This window comes from Micropterus dolomieu, linkage group LG21 (assembly GCF_021292245.1).
Source record: "Micropterus dolomieu isolate WLL.071019.BEF.003 ecotype Adirondacks linkage group LG21, ASM2129224v1, whole genome shotgun sequence".
Classification (NCBI taxonomy): domain Eukaryota; kingdom Metazoa; phylum Chordata; class Actinopteri; order Centrarchiformes; family Centrarchidae; genus Micropterus; species Micropterus dolomieu.
Window position 1 is genome coordinate 16,803,407 of NC_060170.1, and position 21,225 is coordinate 16,824,631.

At 38.6% G+C, this 21,225-nt stretch overlaps 1 protein-coding gene across 2 annotated transcripts; it reads right to left on the bottom strand.

Annotated features, from left to right (window-relative positions):
* Positions 1-649: 649 nt before the first annotated feature.
* Positions 650-20,401, bottom strand: lifra (LIF receptor subunit alpha a). Of its 2 annotated transcripts, XM_046034601.1 has the most exons (19): positions 20,246-20,386; positions 18,529-18,643; positions 13,053-13,264; positions 11,807-11,943; positions 11,139-11,292; positions 10,597-10,872; positions 10,135-10,261; positions 8,942-9,075; positions 8,657-8,799; positions 8,051-8,204; positions 7,424-7,488; positions 6,855-7,089; positions 6,406-6,591; positions 6,023-6,124; positions 5,718-5,867; positions 5,369-5,509; positions 5,037-5,130; positions 4,754-4,820; positions 650-4,579 (listed from the first exon to the last, which is right to left on the bottom strand). In XM_046034601.1, the coding sequence occupies exons 3-19, from the start codon at positions 13,153-13,155 to the stop codon at positions 3,878-3,880; spliced, it is 2,970 nt and encodes a 989-aa protein (XP_045890557.1). In that variant the 5' UTR covers positions 13,156-13,264; positions 18,529-18,643; positions 20,246-20,386; the 3' UTR covers positions 650-3,877. The 2 variants fall into 2 exon arrangements, with proteins under 2 accessions (XP_045890557.1, XP_045890556.1); XM_046034600.1 differs by lacking the exon at positions 18,529-18,643 and having other exon boundaries at positions 20,246-20,401.
* Between the last annotated feature and the right edge of the window lie 824 nt (positions 20,402-21,225).

The following is a 21,225-nucleotide window of genomic DNA, read 5'->3' on the forward strand; positions in this document are numbered from 1 at the left end:
AGGGAACGAAAGGAAATAATAAGTTATATTCATTGGACAATATTTATTACTAACTTGCCAATGATGTTGAGCACACATATTATAGCAATTGGCAACAGACAGTTCTTCACATTTCTGCAGTGGTGGACAGTAACTGTAAGTTGCAAATTAGAGGTATTTGTACTTTATTTGAGTATTTTCTTTTTATTCCACTTTCTACTTCACTACATCTCAGAGGGAAATATTGTACTTATTACTTCACTACATTATAATAAAAAAATAAAAATCATTAATTGCAATCCGATACAAAATAGTTCAACCTCCATCAACTACAACAAAAAAAAAATCCTGCTTTTACATGACTGCATGAGTAATAATAATCTATGATGATATAATATATAATAGTACAGTCATAGGGGACATTTTTCATTCTGCTTTGAGTACTTTACTGTACTGTACTTTACTTTTAATACTTTAAGTACATTTTCCTGATTGTACTTTCATACTTTCACTAAAGTAACATTTTCAATGCAGTACTTTTACTTATATTAGAGTATTTTTTACAGTGAGGTGTTAGTAATCACTTAAGTAAAGGATCTGAACTCTTCATCCACCACTGCATTTCTGTGGAGATATTAGACATGTGGAAAAGTGACAAACACTGACAAAGTGCCAGACAAATAACTTTATTGCCTTTAAACAAGTAGCATTTAATTTTGTGTTATTAGTGTTAACATTTATTTATTCACTCAGAAGCACTTCACGGTCTCTTTTCATTTAATCAATAGTAAAATATTCTGCAAAATATCATGAAATTTAAAGCATTTTCAGGAATGAAAGCCTTTTACAGGTGCACAATACTACAGTCAAGTTGGCATGCACATTAGTCAGTGTTAGTGTTTTAAAGTCAGGGCTAACATAAACATGGATCTTTAAAGGGCAACTCTTTCGTAGTAACAGTTTATACAGTATGCACCGATTTTGCAATAACATGTAGGGCCAGAGATGAAGATGTGTAAGGCAGCAAGAGTAAACAGGTTACAATTAAAAATGTGGATGGACAACGGAAATAAATAGTGGACTGAACGTAAAATTGTTGCCATGTATGAGTCTGCATGGTGAGTAATCTGGCCTTACTTACACTGTGTCTGACAAAGCGACACTGATGTGATAACAATGCAAAGCAGGCAAAACTATTTTAAGTCTAATTCAGTTTACATGACTATTCAGAGACATTTAAAAAGGATTCCATGTGTTTCCAAGCACACGACAAACATACATACATTTCATAGGACTCCATGAATATCTGGTGTTAGCAATACATTTGCTTCTCTCAAGAAAGCTGGTTAGTCAACATTAACTCTGCCTGTTGTAGTATAGGAATATCACTATGAGTTTGTATTGTTAGAAGGGAACAAATAAAAGAAAATATGTACAGTTAGTTGTATAAAAACAAAGATTTAGAGAAAAAATAGGTGCCATTTTGTTGATCCAAATCAACAAAAAAAGCATGTAACACATCGCGTTCATAGGCAAGTCTCCAAAGCCCTGCTTGTTTGAAAAAGCAGGCTTCAAAGGACACAGTCTGCAGCCATGTTTAAATACTCAAAACTACATCCACCCTTTACCACTGCCTTGAAGTGATCACTGATCTTACACAATGCAACTGGTTGGTTCACGCTTTACTCAATTTCACAGGTGCAAAATAAAGCTTTTGACACATTATTTTAACCATTTTTCCCCCATTAAGGTAAAATTCAGATCAGTGATACAAGTCAAAAGAAAAATAGAGATATATTTTTCTCAGTAGTCAAAGAGGACTGCCTGCCTGTTACCAGTTCATCAGTGACTCGATCAATTATAGTTACTCATAAAGTCATCATTCATGTCACAGTAGTTTTACTTAAAGCTTGTTGGCTGGAGGCACTGAGAAACAATAGACCACAGGCTACCACACAGGCAAAACAGGGCCCGACTCTGAAGAATATGATAACATTTGCATAATGATGCTTTCGGGAAGCCTAGCTAATGGTGCATCCCAACATCCACAATGTACACATGAGTAGAGAGCAGTATGTGGAGTGTACTTGGGCAATTAGTGGCCTGTATTTGACACCATTATGGAGATGCCAAAGTGCTGTCAAGCAGCCAATAGCCACAAGGTCATTTCCCCACATTTTTGTCAACAAAAACTAAATAATAGTATTTTGGAAAGTTTTCGGCCATTTCCCGATATATGCTTTCCCCTCTGACCCCTTTTCCAATCACAAAGGCTTTCAGGAGGAAAGAAATCCAATGAAAAGATACATTTAAAAAACAACAACTTTTAAATGCGTTGTAGAGATCCCAAAAAGTAAACAAGCTTCCAAGCACAGCAAATCAACATCAAATACATTATCAGCCATCTCTCTGGGATTTAAAATAAAGCATCGGGTTCAAAGAAAAATTCTTCACATCAACAAAAATATACTGAGAGGGCCGAGAGTAACATCACGGCCATTTTAATGCAACTAGAAATTTCAGCACATACTAAAAGTGATTAAAACAGACGTCTTGTACATTACGCTTAGTGCCAGTGGAATCTGTATGTCTGATACTATACACGTCTGATCAGTTCTGACTTGCATTACTGTAAAATATTCTTTTTCATTATACATAACATTTAGGAGCAAGGCAGTGTGTGAAAGGTGATACGGTGCAAATTACTGGAAGCACTCCATTTATGTAGGAAATTTAAACATTGTAATTACCCATCCAGGTTCTTTCTCAATTTGTTCAATACCAATCATCAGCTTGATTATAATGCTCAACACATAATATTAAAAAAAGGACACTGGCCTGTCTGAAATAAAAAAATACTGAAAATAAACCTCTACTGGTTAAGGAAGACAAAACAACAACACTCAAAGTTACATAAAACACAATAGTGTGTTTGTTCATTAAATTACATCAGTTTTCATGTTCTAGCTTATATCAGTGTATGTCCAAAGCAATTCCAGACCATAATAGAAAGCACCACTCCTGTATATATGAGTGTTCTCTTTCATAAGTTCATCTTTCAATAAACATTTCATTGTTCACACAGTAATTTGTGAAAAATAGATCACGTCTATAAGGATGAGAGCTTGCCTTGCCATCTTTACATACCCTTAAAATCTATTTTTTTTTTTTTTTTTAACAGCCTTTCAGTAGCTCATCAGCTGTCAGGAAAGAAAACAGGCAAGATGAACCAAATGGTCGACCAAAAGAAGACAGGGATATTAATGAGAGGAAGGTTTCAGTCAACTTTTGTAGTGTTCTTCCAAAAATGTCTTTTACTGTTATTGTGTCGTCATTTTGGTTTGAAAGTTTCTTGCTTTCAGTTTCCTTCTGTAGTGTAGTAAAGTTCACATCACAAAAGATAAAAAAAACAAAAAACATTTGAAATGCAAGCTAGACACTGGATATACTCAACTGAAACACAGTATATGCCATTGCTAAATGCCCTTTTACAGGGAGTCACAGAAAAAGGCAGTGTGAGGAAGTAACCAGGCCACCAGGTTGCCAGGGGGTGCAATAAATATGGTGGAAAAGAGGCATGAAGAAATTGTTTTTAAGGGATTCGTTGTCAGAATAGAAATGTTTTGACGTATAAATATACAGATGTTAATGTATTATATATTTGCACAAAAGAGAAAATTAACTATTTGTGTGTTTCTGTATGTTTGGAATAAACACCTGAAATAGCGTACTTAATCTGCTGTCAAAGTGCAACTGTAACAATGTAGTGCTACATCAGACGGGATATTTACCTAGACCATTTGGGTTACGTTTTTTTTTGACAGTAACAGTAATGAATCTTTACGTTTTGTGTTAACCTCCCTGGCCTGGCTGCTAGTAGTGAGAGAGACAGATGATATCACGGTTTTGTGGATGACAGCAGGCTGGAGAACCAGGATGCTGCAGATGATGACGGCTGTCGTTTCTTATCTTCTTGTTCCTCTCCATCAGGAAGGAGGAACTGAGTGGAAGCAACCGAGGTGGGGGATCCCAGAGAGGGTGCCAGGCCATCACTTTCCCCGGCCTCCACAGGGGAGTCCATATGCCAGGAGCTCTGGGGTTTGTAGCCCCCAGCACTGGTAGCCTGGGGCTCTAGGAAAGGCTCGTGTGAAGCTAGGTCCAAGTCATCACTTTGGGCTCTAGCTTGTATCTGGGGCCGGTAACCCGCTCCTCCACCTCCACCTCCATAGCTGACAGACAGATCAGCCTGAGGTTGGAGGCCCTCAGAGGAGCCCTGTGGATCCAGCTGGAAGACCAAAGAAGACCCAGAGGTCTGAATCCCTGTGTACGTCACATCGGTGCGTGCCGAATCCAAAGAAGATGCAGAGGAAGCAGAGGAGTCTGGGAAAAACGGTCTTATGGGCCGCTCATCTACCACTTGGTTGTAGTAGCGTAAAGACGTTGGCTCATCTGTGTCAACTGGCTCGTCTCCTGTCCCCTGCCGTTCGTCATCCTCATCTTCTTCAGGAATGACGACAAGCGCTTCTTTATTAGAATCCCAATCAGGCTTTTCTACAACGTGGACCATACTGTGGGGAGACGGCTTCAAATCCAACGGCCCCTATAAGACAGACAGAGTCATTAAAAACTTTAGTGAGTCAGTTTAGGGGGAGGAAATTGCCTCATTGGCTTCTCTTTTTTTTTTAAACCCACAAAACTAGTTAGTTCTATATATGGAATTACCACACAAAGACTTAAGTCGTGAGGATCAGACCGGATTAGGCTGATACCGTACCTGTGTCCTGGACCAATCACCGGGCAGCTTAGGCTCAGGTATGTCTGGATAGAACGCCTTTTTCACCCTGGTGACAAAGCAAAATGTAACATACATTGTCATCAAAAGCCTATACAAATTAAAATAATAGCTCCTCTTCGATACAGTTTAGAAAATAAGCTGCTGCTTATTCAGGGTTTTCAGCAATGTGGTAGATATCTTTACAAATGTTGCTTTGTGTACACTATTTATGGAACACACACAAACAGGAGAGAAATACAAGATAGGAGCATAACAGGCTCACCATTTCCTTTTCTTGTAGCAAATGAAGGTCATAATGGAGAGGAATAAGGTTGTGATTCCCAGAGAAGTCAAGATTTCCAGGATCAGCCAATCAGCTGTCAGCACAAGACAGTAGAAATATTAGACTTTAAGTAAGGGGATTGTTGTTTCCTACTTTTGAGTATAAATCACTCTGTAAACTGAACTCAAATGGCTACCTGTGAGCATTTAAAATAATACTGTACAAGAGCATCTTTTGTAGCCTCAAATAATAAGAATAGTAAAAATTGTAGAATAAACACAAATGTTAATTTCCAGTCACAGCTATACAGATATAACTATACATTCACATACTGTATGGCTTCAGCGTTATGGAGGAAGTGCCGCCTGTGTCCTCGCCGGCTGAGGTGTAGGCCTTGACAATAAATTTATAGGAGTCCTTATAGGAGAAACCTTTTACTGTGTAGGTCCTGCTTTCTAGGTCTGACAGACTGGCTATTCAAAGAACAGGGTGAAAAACAAAAAGGGAGAGAGGCACAGGAAGGAAAGAAAAGAAGGAGAAATAGAGAGAAGCAATGAGGAGGAAAGTGAGTTAAAAAAAAAATGCACTTTCAACAACATATTTTGATGCATATTGTAATAACATTAATTATACATGTTTTACAACAGCTGTATTGTTTACACTTCACATTGTAACATTTACCTAGAAGTGTGAGATGGGAGCCATTACTGATGTAAATGTTGTAGCCCAGGAGGAAGCCTCTTCTGTTGGCCAGCGGGATCTCTCCCCAGGTAAGGACAATATCAGTCCTGTCCTGCTGTCTGGTTGACAGCTGGACAGAACTGGAAGGGACTGTGGAAGCCGGAGGGGAGGGAGGAAAGAAAACGGAAGAAAAGGATGGGAGACATAACAGAGAGAAGGAGTACTTAAAGAGTCAGCAATTGAAATGCAGAGTATCATTGTTTCTTCTAAAAGGACCAGCTTTCCATACACGGTGCTATCCTTACCAAGCTCCTGCGTATATCCCTGCCAGCGCTGCAGCAGCTCTGGGGCCTCCGAGGAGCAGCTGTACAGGGAAAAGGTGTACCTCACACCTGGCTGGAAGTTTGCTGAAAGAAAGAGATTATTATGTATTATACAGTATAATTTCAAATTTGACAGCCCCTTATTGGCAGATACTAGAGACAAGATTTTGGTTGAGTATATGGGTTTGGGAATATAAATTATTAAAGACTCTTCAAGAATGGTGGGAGGGACAAAGATAGTGACATTTTTACCCTGTGCTGAATGCTGAAATACATACAATATTTGAAATATGCTGAAAACAATGTGCTGTTTTTTTACAAACTTGGTTGATGTCTTTTTAAAGGCAGCATCAAGGCTGGCATACCTGACTCAATGGAGACATTAGTGTTTCCAGCAGCCACCTTGATCCACTCTACAGCGCAGTCCCACGTGCAGGAGGCATCATGCCATTCTACCACATAACCACATGTCGCGTTGGCATCACTCTGCCAGAACAGAGGGAAACCGCTGTCCGTATAATATGCCCTGGACACAGCTAGGGGTTCCACGTCTGGAAAGAAGAAAATATGCATAAAGGAATATAAAAACCGCATGTCCTCATATTCTCCTTTTATAACTAACTGACTGTGTTTCATGACTGTTGGAACCAAATAAACCCATCACCCAGTTGCCCTACATACCTATAAACGTGACTAAACATATCTCTAAACTTGTGCCTTTGAGAATAAATAAAACCAATCACCTTTTGGCTTATTACTTGCTTCTTATTTGCTAAACCCTTCCAAACACACTCTCCCCTCCATTTCCACATACCTGTCAAACGTAGAGGTAAAAGTACACTTGCAGGCTGAGACACCCCATCAGCATTCTTTGCAATGACGGTTGCTATGACCTTGTCACTGCTGAAGGTAGCAAATTGAGTGAGGTTGATTGGAGCAACAGAAGTATCCGGTGAAAAGGTTTCAGTGTGTTGTAGATTTTCTTCAGGGCTCCACAAAGTAACTTCGTACCCTGTGATCTGACCATGCCTCTGTCTCCGAGTCAGAAGCTAGAAGAAATCAAGTGAAATGGTGGAGAGAGAAAAAGCGTATTTTAAATCACTATTTATATACAATGTCAGATATTCATGATGCACAACACGTCAAGCTTCTTTATGCCAAAATGGAGAATGAGAGTAAAGGGAGGAAGAAGGAAGAAACAACACAGACACAAAGGATAAATGAGGACTTAAGCAGAAGAACCCAGACAGGCAATGCACTTGCTCATCATCTGATTGTAGTTTACTTGATAATGATGTAAATCTATGCTTGTCACAGTAAAAAATAACAACTGCAATCTAAATCTAAAACAATTTATTTCAAAGATGAAAAAACTAAAATTACCTTCCAAACGACCTGCCCAGTGTTGTCTCTGTTCATCCACATCCACACATCAGGAGAATCTGGAACTGAGAAGACAAAAAAAAATACAAATGAAAAAGAAAAATGGCACTACTGCTGCTGTTTCATAATAAAAACTAAGTGACATTTCTACTGCTGAAATAAACAGAGCAAAAAGAAGATGACTACTAAAAATAAAAAAAGGACATATTTAAAGAAATGTTGACTGGCTTTTAATGGACACACTGACTTCACAGAAGGGCTTTACAGTAAAAAAATGTCTACTGTCTTTTGTTACTGACAAGTTATCACAATTTATAAGTAAGAAACATTTAGTTATACTTCAGAGCAATTAGTAAGATTTAAGATTAAGTCATTATGAACTGCTCTGAGCATGCTGGTAGCACACTTGACTGATGTCGATTTATATTACGGCTGAAACAATTGGTCCATCTGCAGAAAGTTAATCGACAACAATGGTTGTCAACTATTTATAATAAATTGATTATTTATGCTTTTCTAAACACTAAAAAAATACATAAATCAGTAATAAAAAAGTTAAATTACTTGCAGCCCTAAATCACTGAAACCTCTGCTAAAATAAAGAGATACCACAAATATACCTCTTACCATAAGTGTTGGTTCTGAAGGAAAATGAATCGCTCCAGGTTCCCCACTTCCAGTGGTTCTGCTGAGCACCGCAGCGGACTCGAACACTGTAATCCTCATCAGGATACAGGTCTGATAGAACCACCGACTGCAGACCCACACCAGAGAAGGTACGCTGGACACATGAATTAGACTTCATTACTGTTTGGTATATCAAATGTCACAATAATGGAGATAACATGCAGATACAAACTTGCATTTGTTGAAACTAATGAGGTATGTCGTAATGGAAATGTAGTGAAAGAATGGAAGTGGTATTGTCTGACTGTAGTACTACATATACAGAACCAGGACTATTAAAGATGGACAGAAAAAAAAGGTTCTGTACATTGAAACAGACAGAGCAAAACAAGTGGTCTTCCCCTGACACACACACACACACACACACACACACACACACACACACTTTGTTCCTCTATACCCCTTGGGGACATCTCATTGACATAATACATTCCCTAGCCCCTTACCCTAACCATCACAACTGCATTCTTAACCTTAACATTAATTAACCTAAAGTTAAAGTCCCCATCGGGATATAAAAACATGCAACACACACAGACAACTCACCCTTGTTTTGTACCCCTCAGAGGTAAGCTCTACCTGGCAGTCAAGAGCCAGGGAGGAATAGCCCTTGTACGTCCACCGCCACTGCAGAGTGGCATTCCATTCATTGACAACAGAGGTCAGGTGAGCTGGTGCTAACGGATGGACTGGAAGGGTAAAAAAAAATTAATTAATTAAAATATAGTATAGTATTTAGAATTTTTTTTTACAACTTTCAACAATCAACTTTATAAGAATTCTTCTGTATCAATCAATTGATTTTCATAAGGTAAGGGCAAATACACCTACCTCTGTGACTCAGTTCAGCAGAGTCAGTGAGGCTATACTGGCCAAGATGATTCACAGCTACCAATTTCCAGTTACCCTCCCACTGGTCCACACTACACTCGTTCTGCTGCAGCAGGCTGCCACTAGCACAGGTCCTACAACACAAACATAACAGATTAAAAATAAACAGTGGATTTGCTAACAGCGCATAAATCAAAACAACCAAATTAAATTACAATAAAATACGATCACTTTAGATACTCAATCTAAACTACAGTTTAACACATTCATAATGTAACTTCTCTTCTGGTCAGCCTTCAGCCAATTCCTGTAAAAGGTCTGGCAGACAGCCAATCCACTATCAATATTAAATGGATGCAAAGAAGCAGCAAGGGGTTACTTAGTCTAAGTGCTTTACACTTCTTGTGATTTTCTCTTGGTTGATTTTTTTCTGGGCAGAAAACAACAGAAAGGGAATGGGAACATTCATAAATAATTCAAGGATATTCAGTCAAAAACAAAGTGACATTGTATCACATCCTGGTCTGTCCCTAAACTGCTGTGAATCTGGCCAAAAAAAAGCATCACTGCCACCCCTATCCACTGAGATTTCCAACACACTGTGTTATGCTTTTGGATGCAAGTCAGATACAGATACCAATGTTTGATTTTGTAGGATTTTTTTTCACCGTGTCAATAACTGATAAAATCTTATGGTGATTTCCACTTAACTTGTTGGGTTTGGTTGGCATTTGCCCATTTGTTGGTTCGTTGGTGTTGACTGCATAACCATACCGAGACCACCTGATAAGATTAGTCTGGTTCCAACTAACTATGGTACAGTTGCTTTGTGATATGAAAACAAAGCCGACCAACCAAACGATTTTGTGATAGCACGTATATGATTTAAGCATGAATACTAAAAGCTGCCCTACTATAAAATATTTTTCCTGATAGTGATTTATTAATAAAATGATCTTAGAAGTGTCACAAATGTGTTGAGCTTGTGTCCTACTCTCGAATCTGTAGTCTTCTTTTTGTGAATGAGTCAGTGTGTGTAGTTCTGCTACCAAACCCGCGGCATACAGTTTCGACAAAGTATCAGGTTACAGGTTGGGTTGCTTGCCGTTTTTTTCCGTAAACATGTGAGGGCAGCTGAGGTTTGGCTAATTTTAAAAGTAACTTATTGTTTTTTGCGAGTGCAGCTCTGGTACCTGTTATTCAGCGAGTAGCGTGTTCTTCGTTTGCCATACAAATGTGTGTCTCGTCCTGGGTTCCACTGGCACACAGCTGAGATTAAGTCACGAGTCTCACACACAAAATCACTGGGCAGTGGAGGATCTGGGGAAGGGGACAAGTAGAAACTTAGTTACTTGCTTAATTGTATTTAAATGAATAAACATAGATATAAATAATTACCTAGATTTATCTAAAAGAGAGAAAGACACTTCACATAGTCATCTTTACCACCAACAGACAAGTTGGAAGAATAATCTCTTCAGATAAACTCTTATATAAAACCATTTCACAGGCTGTATAACTGCATTTACACTGACATCTATCATTTCTTCATTTTAAATCACCTATTTACTTTATGTGAATTCTCTCTCTCTCTGCCACTCCAACCAATCTGAGGCATGACAACAAATCACACAGTTCTTAGCCATTCTTCTTACATCCAACAAACACCACTGTTCCAGTCATGCCTGTCTTCAGGTTGTTCTGACAGAAGACGTTGGTTCCCGTACTGTTGGTTGGTCCCTGATTAACTGCTGTAGTGGCGTAAGTTCGCCTACTCAGTCGTGTTGTGTTCATTGCTATGGTGCCATAGGTGATGGTTCCAAAGAACTTCCCCTCTTCTACAATGCAACAGAAGGTGGTGTTGGCCCCCACAGGTGCAACTCTGTCCTGGGGGTACATTTGGAATTTCTCATTGCTGGGGAGATCGTTTCCTGAAAAGGAGTGAGGGAGAATGAAAAGAGCAGTGTTTAAAATTTTCAAATGAAGGAAGGAAGGAAGGCGAGAGGGAGATATAAATAGAGATCTATATTCAGGCACAAAGGAAAGTGATTTGTTTGGCTTAAGAGTGAGATTCTAGAGAGAAAAAGAATTTGAATAAGAAATGGCCTTCACTGCCACTGAACTAAGCAGTACGTTAATCCCAAATTGACAAGTCAGTCAAAGCAGTATTTATGTGTGTAATTACTGCCCGTCTGACCTTGAAGAATCTCAGTGTTGCTCCATTCACTTGTCGCCTGTCCATCTCTTGAGCGGATTCTGATCGACAGCGAGGTACACTCCAGTGGTTCAACTGAGGTCCAGTTCCACTGGTGCTGACCACTCACCTGATTCACTGCCACAGACACTGTCTCCTACAGGTAATACACAAAACACAGTGAGGGAATGAACCAGCACAACATGAAGCTGGTAGATGACTGCTGGTGATGACAGTCATAGTTCAAGCAGGAAAACAAACCAACTCTTCTGAATTATTATATAATGTGCTGCAGAGGCAAATTAACCAAATATGGCTTCGAAAGCTGCTTTTAGAGTCTGAGAAAATGGCCAATAATTAGCTCATTGCACATATATATCTGTATCAGCCAATAAATGACAAGAATTTAGAGTGCAGAAATCTGACAGAGATGCCAAAGATATGTTTTGAAGCAGCATCACCCTTCTATAGTTTGCCCACCAGCGAGTTTATGTTTAAAAAACAAAAAACAAATATTGGCCAGTATATAATTATCAGATTTTTTAAGCTCTCAAATATCAGACTCAAAAAACGGCCGGGCTACACTGTAGGCTCCTTTCACGTGAGAATGTACCAAACTTGTAATATAAATTTGTTAATAACAAATTAACAAAAAAAATAAATGTTCTTACGTAAAAGACAGTTTCATTGAGTTCAGTTCTTAGAATTATGAGGTCAAAGGTTGTGGCCGCTCCTCCCAGCCAGGATATGGATAGTTGCTGTGTAAGCATGTTGGCTGACAGGCTCACCTGCTGGGGTACAGAAGGCACTGGAGAAAAAAGCGGTTGGGACGTGATTAATAAACAGACTCAACACAAGTTTAAATCAGCAAAGATCAGCTGTTCAATCAGCTATTGTCACATTTACAAATGCATTGGCATTCTCATGTTTCTTTTTTTGTTTGCATTGGAATAACACAAAAAAAGCCAAATCTGAGACATTGCACAAAGAACTCCAAAAATGGACTGGACCAAAAGTTTGGCACCTTTCCACCATCTTCAGAATTAATTGTTTCAAGCATGTGATGCTCCTTTAATTTGTAAATAAACTCACCTGTAGCAATTCACATGTGCTGGAAATATTGAAATCACAATTATAACCAGTTAAAATGGAGAAAGGTTAACTGAACCTCTGAGTTGTGTGTCTGTGTATACCACACTATGAATGGACAAAAGAAAGAAGAGAAAAGAGTTGTCTGAGAATTCAAGAACCAAAAGTTTGGAAAAGCATGGACAATCTTAAGGCTACAAGTTCATCTCCAGACATCTTAATGTTTCTGTGTCACTGTGCGCAAAAAAATTGATGAAAGATTGCAACGAAGGGTTGTTCGTGGATAAAGAAAGTCATCTTACAGCAGGACAAGGACCCAAGCATACTTCAAAAAGCACCCCAAAGCACTGGAGAGTTCATAAGTGGCCAGCAATAAGACCAGATCTAAATCCCAGAGCACCTGTGGAGAGATCTCACCAAGTAGTTGGGAGAAGGAACCCATCAAATCTCAAAGACCTGGAGCAGTTGGCAAAAGAAGAGTGGTCCAAAATTCCAGCACAGGGGTGTAAGAAACTCAGTGATGGTTACACGAGGCGACTGATTTCAGTTATGTAAAAGGGTGTGCTACTAAACATTAAGTTGAGGGTGCCAATCATTTTGTCCATTTTTGGAGTTCTGTGTGGAATGTTTCAGATGTGTGTTTTTTTTCTCTGCTTTTTTTGTGTTGTTCCAATGCAAACAAAATAAATAAGCATGAGAATACCAAAGCATTTGTAATGGCAACAAAATTCTAGGAGAAGCAGTGCATTATGTGACAAACATGCAGTGGTGCCCATATTTTTGGCCATGACTCAGAATGTCACAGGTATAATGTAGTTACCATCTTACCATCTTTAGCAAGAATGTGTATAGATGAGAGGCCCAGGAGAACACAGATGAGCCAGACAGGGCTCCAGTTGGGCTTTGAGCTGGGACTGACCAAGCAAGGCATGGTGATCAGCTGAATGAGTTACTGTCTACTAATGCTAAGGTGGCGGACCCTTCACTACAGTAACACCATGCTAGACATCCTGAGAGGCAAGACACAGAGAGAGGCTGTCCTGTGGGGAAAGACAGCAGAAGAGAAAACAATGGTAAATGTAGAGATCTGCTAAAACACAAACATTATTTTAAAAAAGAAAAAAGGTAACACCTAAGCTACGAGGAAATTCAACCAAATTCATGCGGAGAAAGCAAAGATTTGTCAGCTAACTGGAAAACCTATTTTGTTTAAATGAAACTCTCTGAATGTCAACACACAGTGCTATTTATACTATCAAGGTGGTGTCAGGCTGAGAGCAGTTAAACTAAAGTGGTGGTCATACCAACATGATGCCCTTATTCATGGAATATTCTGGCATGCACAGAAATGTCCTAAAATGTTTCTGGAGATTTGGTTAGTTTGCTCTTGTCAGTTCTGGGGGAGGAGCTACAATCTGTCGCACAGTTTTGAATATCTGCAATGATTCCCTGCCAACTGTGTAGGTTGTATGAATGTAACCAGATGTACCACTGCCTGGAAAAAAGCCACATTTTACATTAACACAAGAAAACACATCTATCAGGTGGCTGCTTTCAGGCAAGATGTGGAAACACACGAGTCAGAGAATGCTGTTATATATATATAAAGCTTGCATGTGTTGCTTATCCAATTCACCTCTCCTCTTCTCAAATGTTGAAGGCTAGTATTGTGAATAGCCAGATGGTGATCAGGTAGACAGAGACAGTAAAGCTGGGGACAAAGAACACTGACAGCTGGAGGTCTCCACACTTGGAACTTATTTGGTACTGTACAAATAAACATGCCTTACCTACTGTTACACGTTCAAGCACATTTAACTTCTACTTTCAGCATCATTTCATTTTCAGTATTATTTAAATCAGATATATACATCCAAATGCGTAAAGTTACACTGTGCTGTGAAACATCAAAGCAAGAGAAACATTACTTCAGAAATGAATAGCACACTTCCCAAACTATCAACTACCAGCCACCTTCCAAGTACACAGGAGCTTTCATTTGTACTGCATGCATGACAGACCCTCAGACTCAAACCTTTGCTCAAACACACCAATTTCAGGGCAGCTGGGAGCAAATAAGATACAAGTGAATTTGAAGGTAGCAATGTTTCCATTTCTAGTATCTACACACCTCCTTCCACAGGCACCTTTAGCCAGAAAGCTGCGCTGTCACAACTTGCTCGCTGGCTGTCCGCTACAACTGCATACTTGGTGACTACAGCGATGTTATGGAATAAACAAGTGATAAGTGACAGTACTGTTCACTGAAACATTTACAGCAAGTTAACAAGATTAAGAACAGAGATGAAACAAATGTATCAGCAGCTATTTTGATAATTACATTTTGTAGCAAAAATGCCAAACGCTGTCTTCAGCATCGTAATTGTGAGGATTTCCTGCTTTTCTTTATCATGTTTGATAATAAACCTTTTATCTTTTTTGGACTGTTGGTCTGACCATTTTCTGAAGTTTTAAAGACCAAATGATTACTTGATGAAACCAGAAAATAATCAGCAGATTAATCTCTAATGAAAATTATCGTTAGTTTAAGCCCTTATTACTTCAGTAGTCAAATACTTGCAATGCAATACTTGCATACAGATGGATTTAACAAAATCATATTAGTAATAGTGCAAAAAGAAATGTAACAATGGGCATACAAATGGTTTCAGCTGGACATACTGAAAAAAACAGGTTACTGCAAAAACATCTACATAGGGAATACAAGGTCAAAGCTTAGCCTGTGCATTACGTGATTCTCTAAAACCAGAACAACAAAAGCATCATGCCTGATTAAAACACAAAAGGAGATGTTGCAATAACTTTAATATGAGTCTCGGCCTTAATGAGCCTGCACGTGCACGTTTGTGTAGTTAATTCTCTGTTATTTGTGTGTTTAACTGTCATAGATACTTGGTGCAGTCTGTCTGGTTTCCCTTGAGACAGGCTGGGGCAGGCCTCAGACAGATTGGTAGCTTGATTAAACAATGCTCTTGGCCAAGCACATTACTGCAACAACATGTAAAAAAATCAACACAGGCATACACAAACACACATGCAAAATCCATTACAGGTAACTTTATAAGAGAGTCAAATACTAACCTGCCTAAAAATGACAATGCAATAATAAAACACAACATTGCTCCCAATTTCTGGAAATGTTTTTTAAAGACCATGGTGGATGATTTACAGTTGTTTTCCTTTCAGAGTGAACGGGGCAAAACAAGCTGCTACATATGCCAAAGACTTGCAGCCCATGATGGCACTTCACATGAAGCTACACAAACAAACACACACCGATTCCAAAGAGAAAGCTTACATTACGGGGAAGGAGGACAGGAGCAGCTTTTCAGCTTGTTTATCCAACTGCCTGCTTGAGGTTTCATTCCAAGTCGCACTTAGTTTAGTTTCATTTTCATCTAGACCCAGTCAATCATTGATAAAAACAAGAGTGTTCTGTAAATAATAAAGCTCCTGTGTAGGTCAGATTAAAAAAATATTCCAGGGGACGTTTCAAAAACCTTTTAATACATTAAAAAGACCAGTGAAGTGTGAACATTTTAACAAAACACATCTTGTCCAAATAAGAAATATTAGTGAACTGAGATCTGTAGAGATGCTTGTACACGCATACATTTCATCTCACATCAACTTCTGTGATACACTTATCATGTCTTAGCATATCTGCCTTTTGATCTTCTGCAGGTAACCCAGACCGTTGCCACAAGGTCAGGCTTTAGGCCCTGTGGTGATCAAGCTTTAGAGGCAACAGCACCCAAACTCTGGACTACTCTGCCCGGCACCCTTAACGGTCTGCTAATTCTGTGGATTACTTCCAAAGGCAGGAAAAACACCCCTGTTTAGACCAGTGTTTGGCTAACTTATATTTACCAGGTCTATATTTTATGCATTTATTTTTATTACGTACTATCTATTTATTGTGCATTTCTTTACTGTTTACCGGGCTGTGGTTCAGGAAATAGAGCGGGTTGCCCGTTAAGGTTGGCGGTTCAATCCCCGGCTCCTCCAGGCTGCATGTCGAAGTGTCCTTGGGCAAGATACTGAACCCCTAATTGCCCCTGGCGATTGTTCCACCAGTGCATGAATGAGATAGTTTCTGTTTGAGCACTTAGGCTCTGTGTGTGAATGGTGAATGCAGATGTAGTGTAAAAGTGTTTTGAGTGGTCGAAAAGACTAGAAAGGTGCAAGAGTAAGAGAGGAATTTCAAATCTTGGATGTGCTTTTCCTGCTGGCTTCTTAAGTGGTTTCACATCTTGTTTTAAGTGAGCTCCTATTCAGACATGAAGCCTACATATAAACTCCAGTTGTTTGTTTTGTACAAGCACAACAACAGATATTATTGTGAATTTTTATGGCAGTAGAACAACTGGTGGGCTGCTGCTAAATTAATACAATGTAAATACTGCAGAGTCTCTACACAGCAGTAATTTCTGAAGCCAAAAAAGATCACTACAATCCTTATATGTAATGTTATTTCATCAGTTTGAACACTTCTTAACACAAGTGATTTTAAAAGGCTTCTAGTGTGTCCCTAGTTTAAAAAGCATCACCTCCAGATGAAATGTGGAGGCATGGCTCAACATAAATACAGCTGTTCGGAGTCAACGTTTCACACGTATGTGCATGCACCCAAATGGTTGAGCCAGTAACATAAAAAGAGCAGTTATTTGATTTAGAGGTCCTGAATCCTAAAGTATTTTTTTTCAACTTCAATATATCCTACAACCACCTGAGACCTGAAACAAACATAGTGCACTGATGGGAAGTCGGGAAAAAACAGTAGATTCTGGGAAATCTAGCCAAGAAACTGATAGCCGCAAATGTACACCAACACACAAATCAATACTTCTCTGCTGGGCACTGGTCATTGTCCTTGCAGCAGTAATGAATATGACCACAATCTACATGGGTAGTGTTGCTGCTTATAAAACCAAGCCTAAACCTCATCTGTATGCCTGCTGTACTCCTATTTTAGGAAAGAACAGACTCACCTAAAAAGAACAACATCATGATTTGGATTTTGCCTCCTCTCTCCACATGGACTTTGCCACCATTCTGTTTGACTATTCAGCCATGTCAGGCAGCCCTTTGAAGTAAGCCACTGAAATTGTTCAGGTATACTCCCATGAAAAATACACTGTGCAGGACTTTACTACCCTCTGATGCAAATCATTTTTCAGATTCCAAATTCACTCAAAAGGCCTTGTTTGTCCCTAGTTTACTATTTCTGTGAAATCTGAATATATCCACAGTTACTGGCACATGCAAAATGATGTGTGTTTTCTTTCAGTAAGTGTGTATGTGTGTTGGCTGGGTTACTTTACTTCACATAATGACCATTTTATGTTTCAGCTAACATTGCCCTGGTTTGCTATCACATCATTTATAGATTCATTTTTGTTAAATCAAATTATTTTGGGTAAAATGTCATAAAGAATAATAACAAATGGCCACTACAGGTTTCCATTTTATTTGTTTTGTCTTGTCTCAAAGGTTTGATATTTATATATGATAAATGATGTTTCAATGGTGACAAAAAAAAGTCACTGATTAATATTTAGTCAATCTACTGATTGACCTATCAACTGTTTCAGCACTAGTTTCAGTCTAAAAGACATCCTGAATGATAAAGTGGAATGACATCCCTGCTTGAACCAAAACCAGGATAAAAATAAAAATGAACAAGAGCCAAAGCCAAAATTACTACACACTACACTGCTTGGAGAAAAAACAAAACAAAAAAAACTTACTCATGGAAAACACTACAACAAACTTAAAGTTTCATCACACAACAGACATCAGATTGTGTTTAGTCAATATGTATTTTGCCCCAGGCAGTAGTAGATATGACCTAAGAGTTTTTTTTATCTTTATACATTTGCATACACAGCCACCACCCTTAAAAACACCTTACTATCGCAACTACATTAAAAAAGAAAAGAAAAGAAAAGAAAGATCATAACATCTGATAGCATTGTCTTTACTAAAAGTATGTAGGATGGAAGCTGAAGCCAAACCCAGGCAAGACTTGTTCTCGGCCTACACTCAGCAACACTGTCATTACGCTGTCATACGACAACCACCAGAACCAAAGAAATAAGCACAGAGGGCCTCTAGTATACTATAAGTGTGGTGGCATTTTGAAACACGAGCTTAGTTTGCTGCTAATTATGCCTGACCTTTGAATGGGACAAGAGGAAGACCGGATGCTACTGAGAGAATAAGTGAAAACCAGAGAGAGTTAACAGATGATTGTGTCAGTGTGAAATGTCGGTGCTCTGACCTCAGTGGAGAAGGGACATTCAGTTCTCTGTGCGTGTGTAGCTTTTGGAACTCAACCAAACGCCGTTTCCTTCCTTCCCTTTTCCCTGTAATCCTTTATGAATGTAAATGTAAATCTAAAGCAACAGGAAGTGGGGGAAAAAGTCACTTTAAAAATACACAATTTGCTTTTAGATGTTTGCTTCTAAATGACTGGCTTTAGACAATTAAAAACATACACTGAGCACCAAAAGCATGCCAGCCCAACCACCTCACCCAAAAGACAAACTAGTCTGATCTTTTTTAGCATAAACACAGCCAAGTGACTGGTGTTAAAAAAAAAACACAAACAGGGCCGCTATTGTCCTGCCAGGTACAAGAAGACGCCTTACATTCATCCAGTTATGGTGAGTAATGTTCAGTGTTTCTAGTCTTGAATCATGCTAGAAAAACTAACCAACTGTTTTACAATGCACCCTCATATAGGACTACAACACGTTTATTCCATCATGACATTAGGAACACGATACAGCACAAACAACTCCTGTTCCTTATTGCTGAAAACTGAAGGGGAAGACTGCACCAGGGGAGGGAGAAGTGGTAAAAGTATCAAGGGTAATACCCATACTGTAGATGACCAAGCAAATACATGTAAATGTTTACAATGTACTAACAGGCAGCATTTGTCTCCCCTATGCAGGTGCAGACAATATCACTGTAACATACTGATGGGATGATAGCTGATCCACTTTAACCATCTCCTTTAGAAGCACCTTTATTCTTTTTTTTTTTTAAAGTGTTATAGGGCTGAAATCATCTCATGAAAAAAATTATAATAATTACAATGTGCTGTCACCTGTAAAAGTAGCAATCTGCTGAGTAGGCTTCTTCATCTTATTACATGATCTAAATCTTATGTATATATCATGAGATAATATACCCACCCAGTTTTCTGTTTGCAGAGAGACAACAACTCTTCTTTTGTGCTTGCAGACCATATTTGAGCATCACAATATAGCCTAGTTTTTTTCTAACCTTTATTTTTTCAGGGTAGCTTCACTAGTTTAAAACTGATGGTCCTTATCTTTTTGAGAACAAGTTGTGGGATCCATAGTGTAGCACATTGGCTGGGTAATCTGTTAATCTGATTTTTCAATCTGTGAGCAAAACAACCATGACGACGAAAATACATTATCATAGTGTACATCACACCTCTGGGGCCCCAACTACACAATATTGTTATTATTATTATTATTATTATTATTATTATTATTATTATTATTTGGCTGCTCACTCAACACCTAGTAAAGATCCATGTGTAATGAAATTGTTTGACTCTGATTCTTCTCCTCCAGGAAAAGTGGCTAATACATAGGTATCCCAAACTGCATCATCTCGTGACGGTTTGCATCATTAGCATTAGTTAGCAGCTGGACAACATGATGGGTAACATAAATTACCGTTAAAAGTCAGACAGACGGTGGTTTCCTTACAACGTTAAATGTAACGTTAGTTATCATTTTTAACAACATTTCATCAAGGGCACTAGTGTACTTAAATTGGACAAACTGAGTTATAAAGGTCATTTTGAATTCACTTAGCGAGCCAGCACCCCACCACACACACGCAGAAAGGCCACTGATGTTTGGAAAAACACTGCTGCTAGCTTTAACTGTTAGCTGCCATCTACGAACTAACATTAAATGTTATTATGAGTTCACAAATAACACCAAAATTACCTTCGATTTAGGAAGATATCCTTTTCAGTTGTGTTTCGGTTATATGTACAATAATCCGGCTTCTTAAATAACCTGTCCCAGACAGTAATGGTTACACCATTCCCAATGTATCCTAAAGTTGGGATTACTGGAATAGAGCGAGCCAATGCGTTTGATTGACGCTTGCACTGACCAATGGGCTTCGACTAAACCGAGAGAGAGGGCGTTGTCGTGATGCGTTTAAGACTCAAAGGAAAGACGAGAAGATAGACGACGACATCCGCCCAGTCCAGACCACCGCGAGGACTCTGTTGAAAAAAATAAGAAAAAAATAGAGGACTCTGTTGGAGCCGATTTTACTGGATTGTCAAGTGGAGTATGGAGTGATGCTCATTTAAAAAAATTAACGAATGATTTTAACATTCATGACAACATGATGTAAATGTTTCTGTGTCATAACATGTTTCACAATTTGGATGACTCTATTGATTTGTATCTGTACTGTACAGCTTCTCAACCAAATAATTACGGAATTGATCATTAAGACTGATGATGTGGTTGAAATCATTAATGCAATAGAATTAAGCATATTTCCAGCCTAATGAGTCTCATTTAATATGATCAAACTGAGGTTAAAAGCAACAATGTGTTCCAATCTAATTTTATCACATGAAACCAAACTCTGTAAATTGCTTTTGTTGTATGATGGCCGTTTGTTCAGATTTATTAATTTAGACAACAGACAAGATCATATAGGCTTTTATGATCTCATGGGTGGAAATTGACACATCACATCAGCACAAGAAAAGGCAGAGGCAGCACATATACACAATACATGAATTGTGCATTGTGTAGAAAATTGTGCAAATATATGTGCAGAAATTCTGATTCCAGGTCCAGTAGTGCATGTAGTACATAGATACTATAAATAATGATGATGTAGAATAATAATACCATATCATCAAGATATTATTTACTCAAAGTTTAACAATGATATAAAC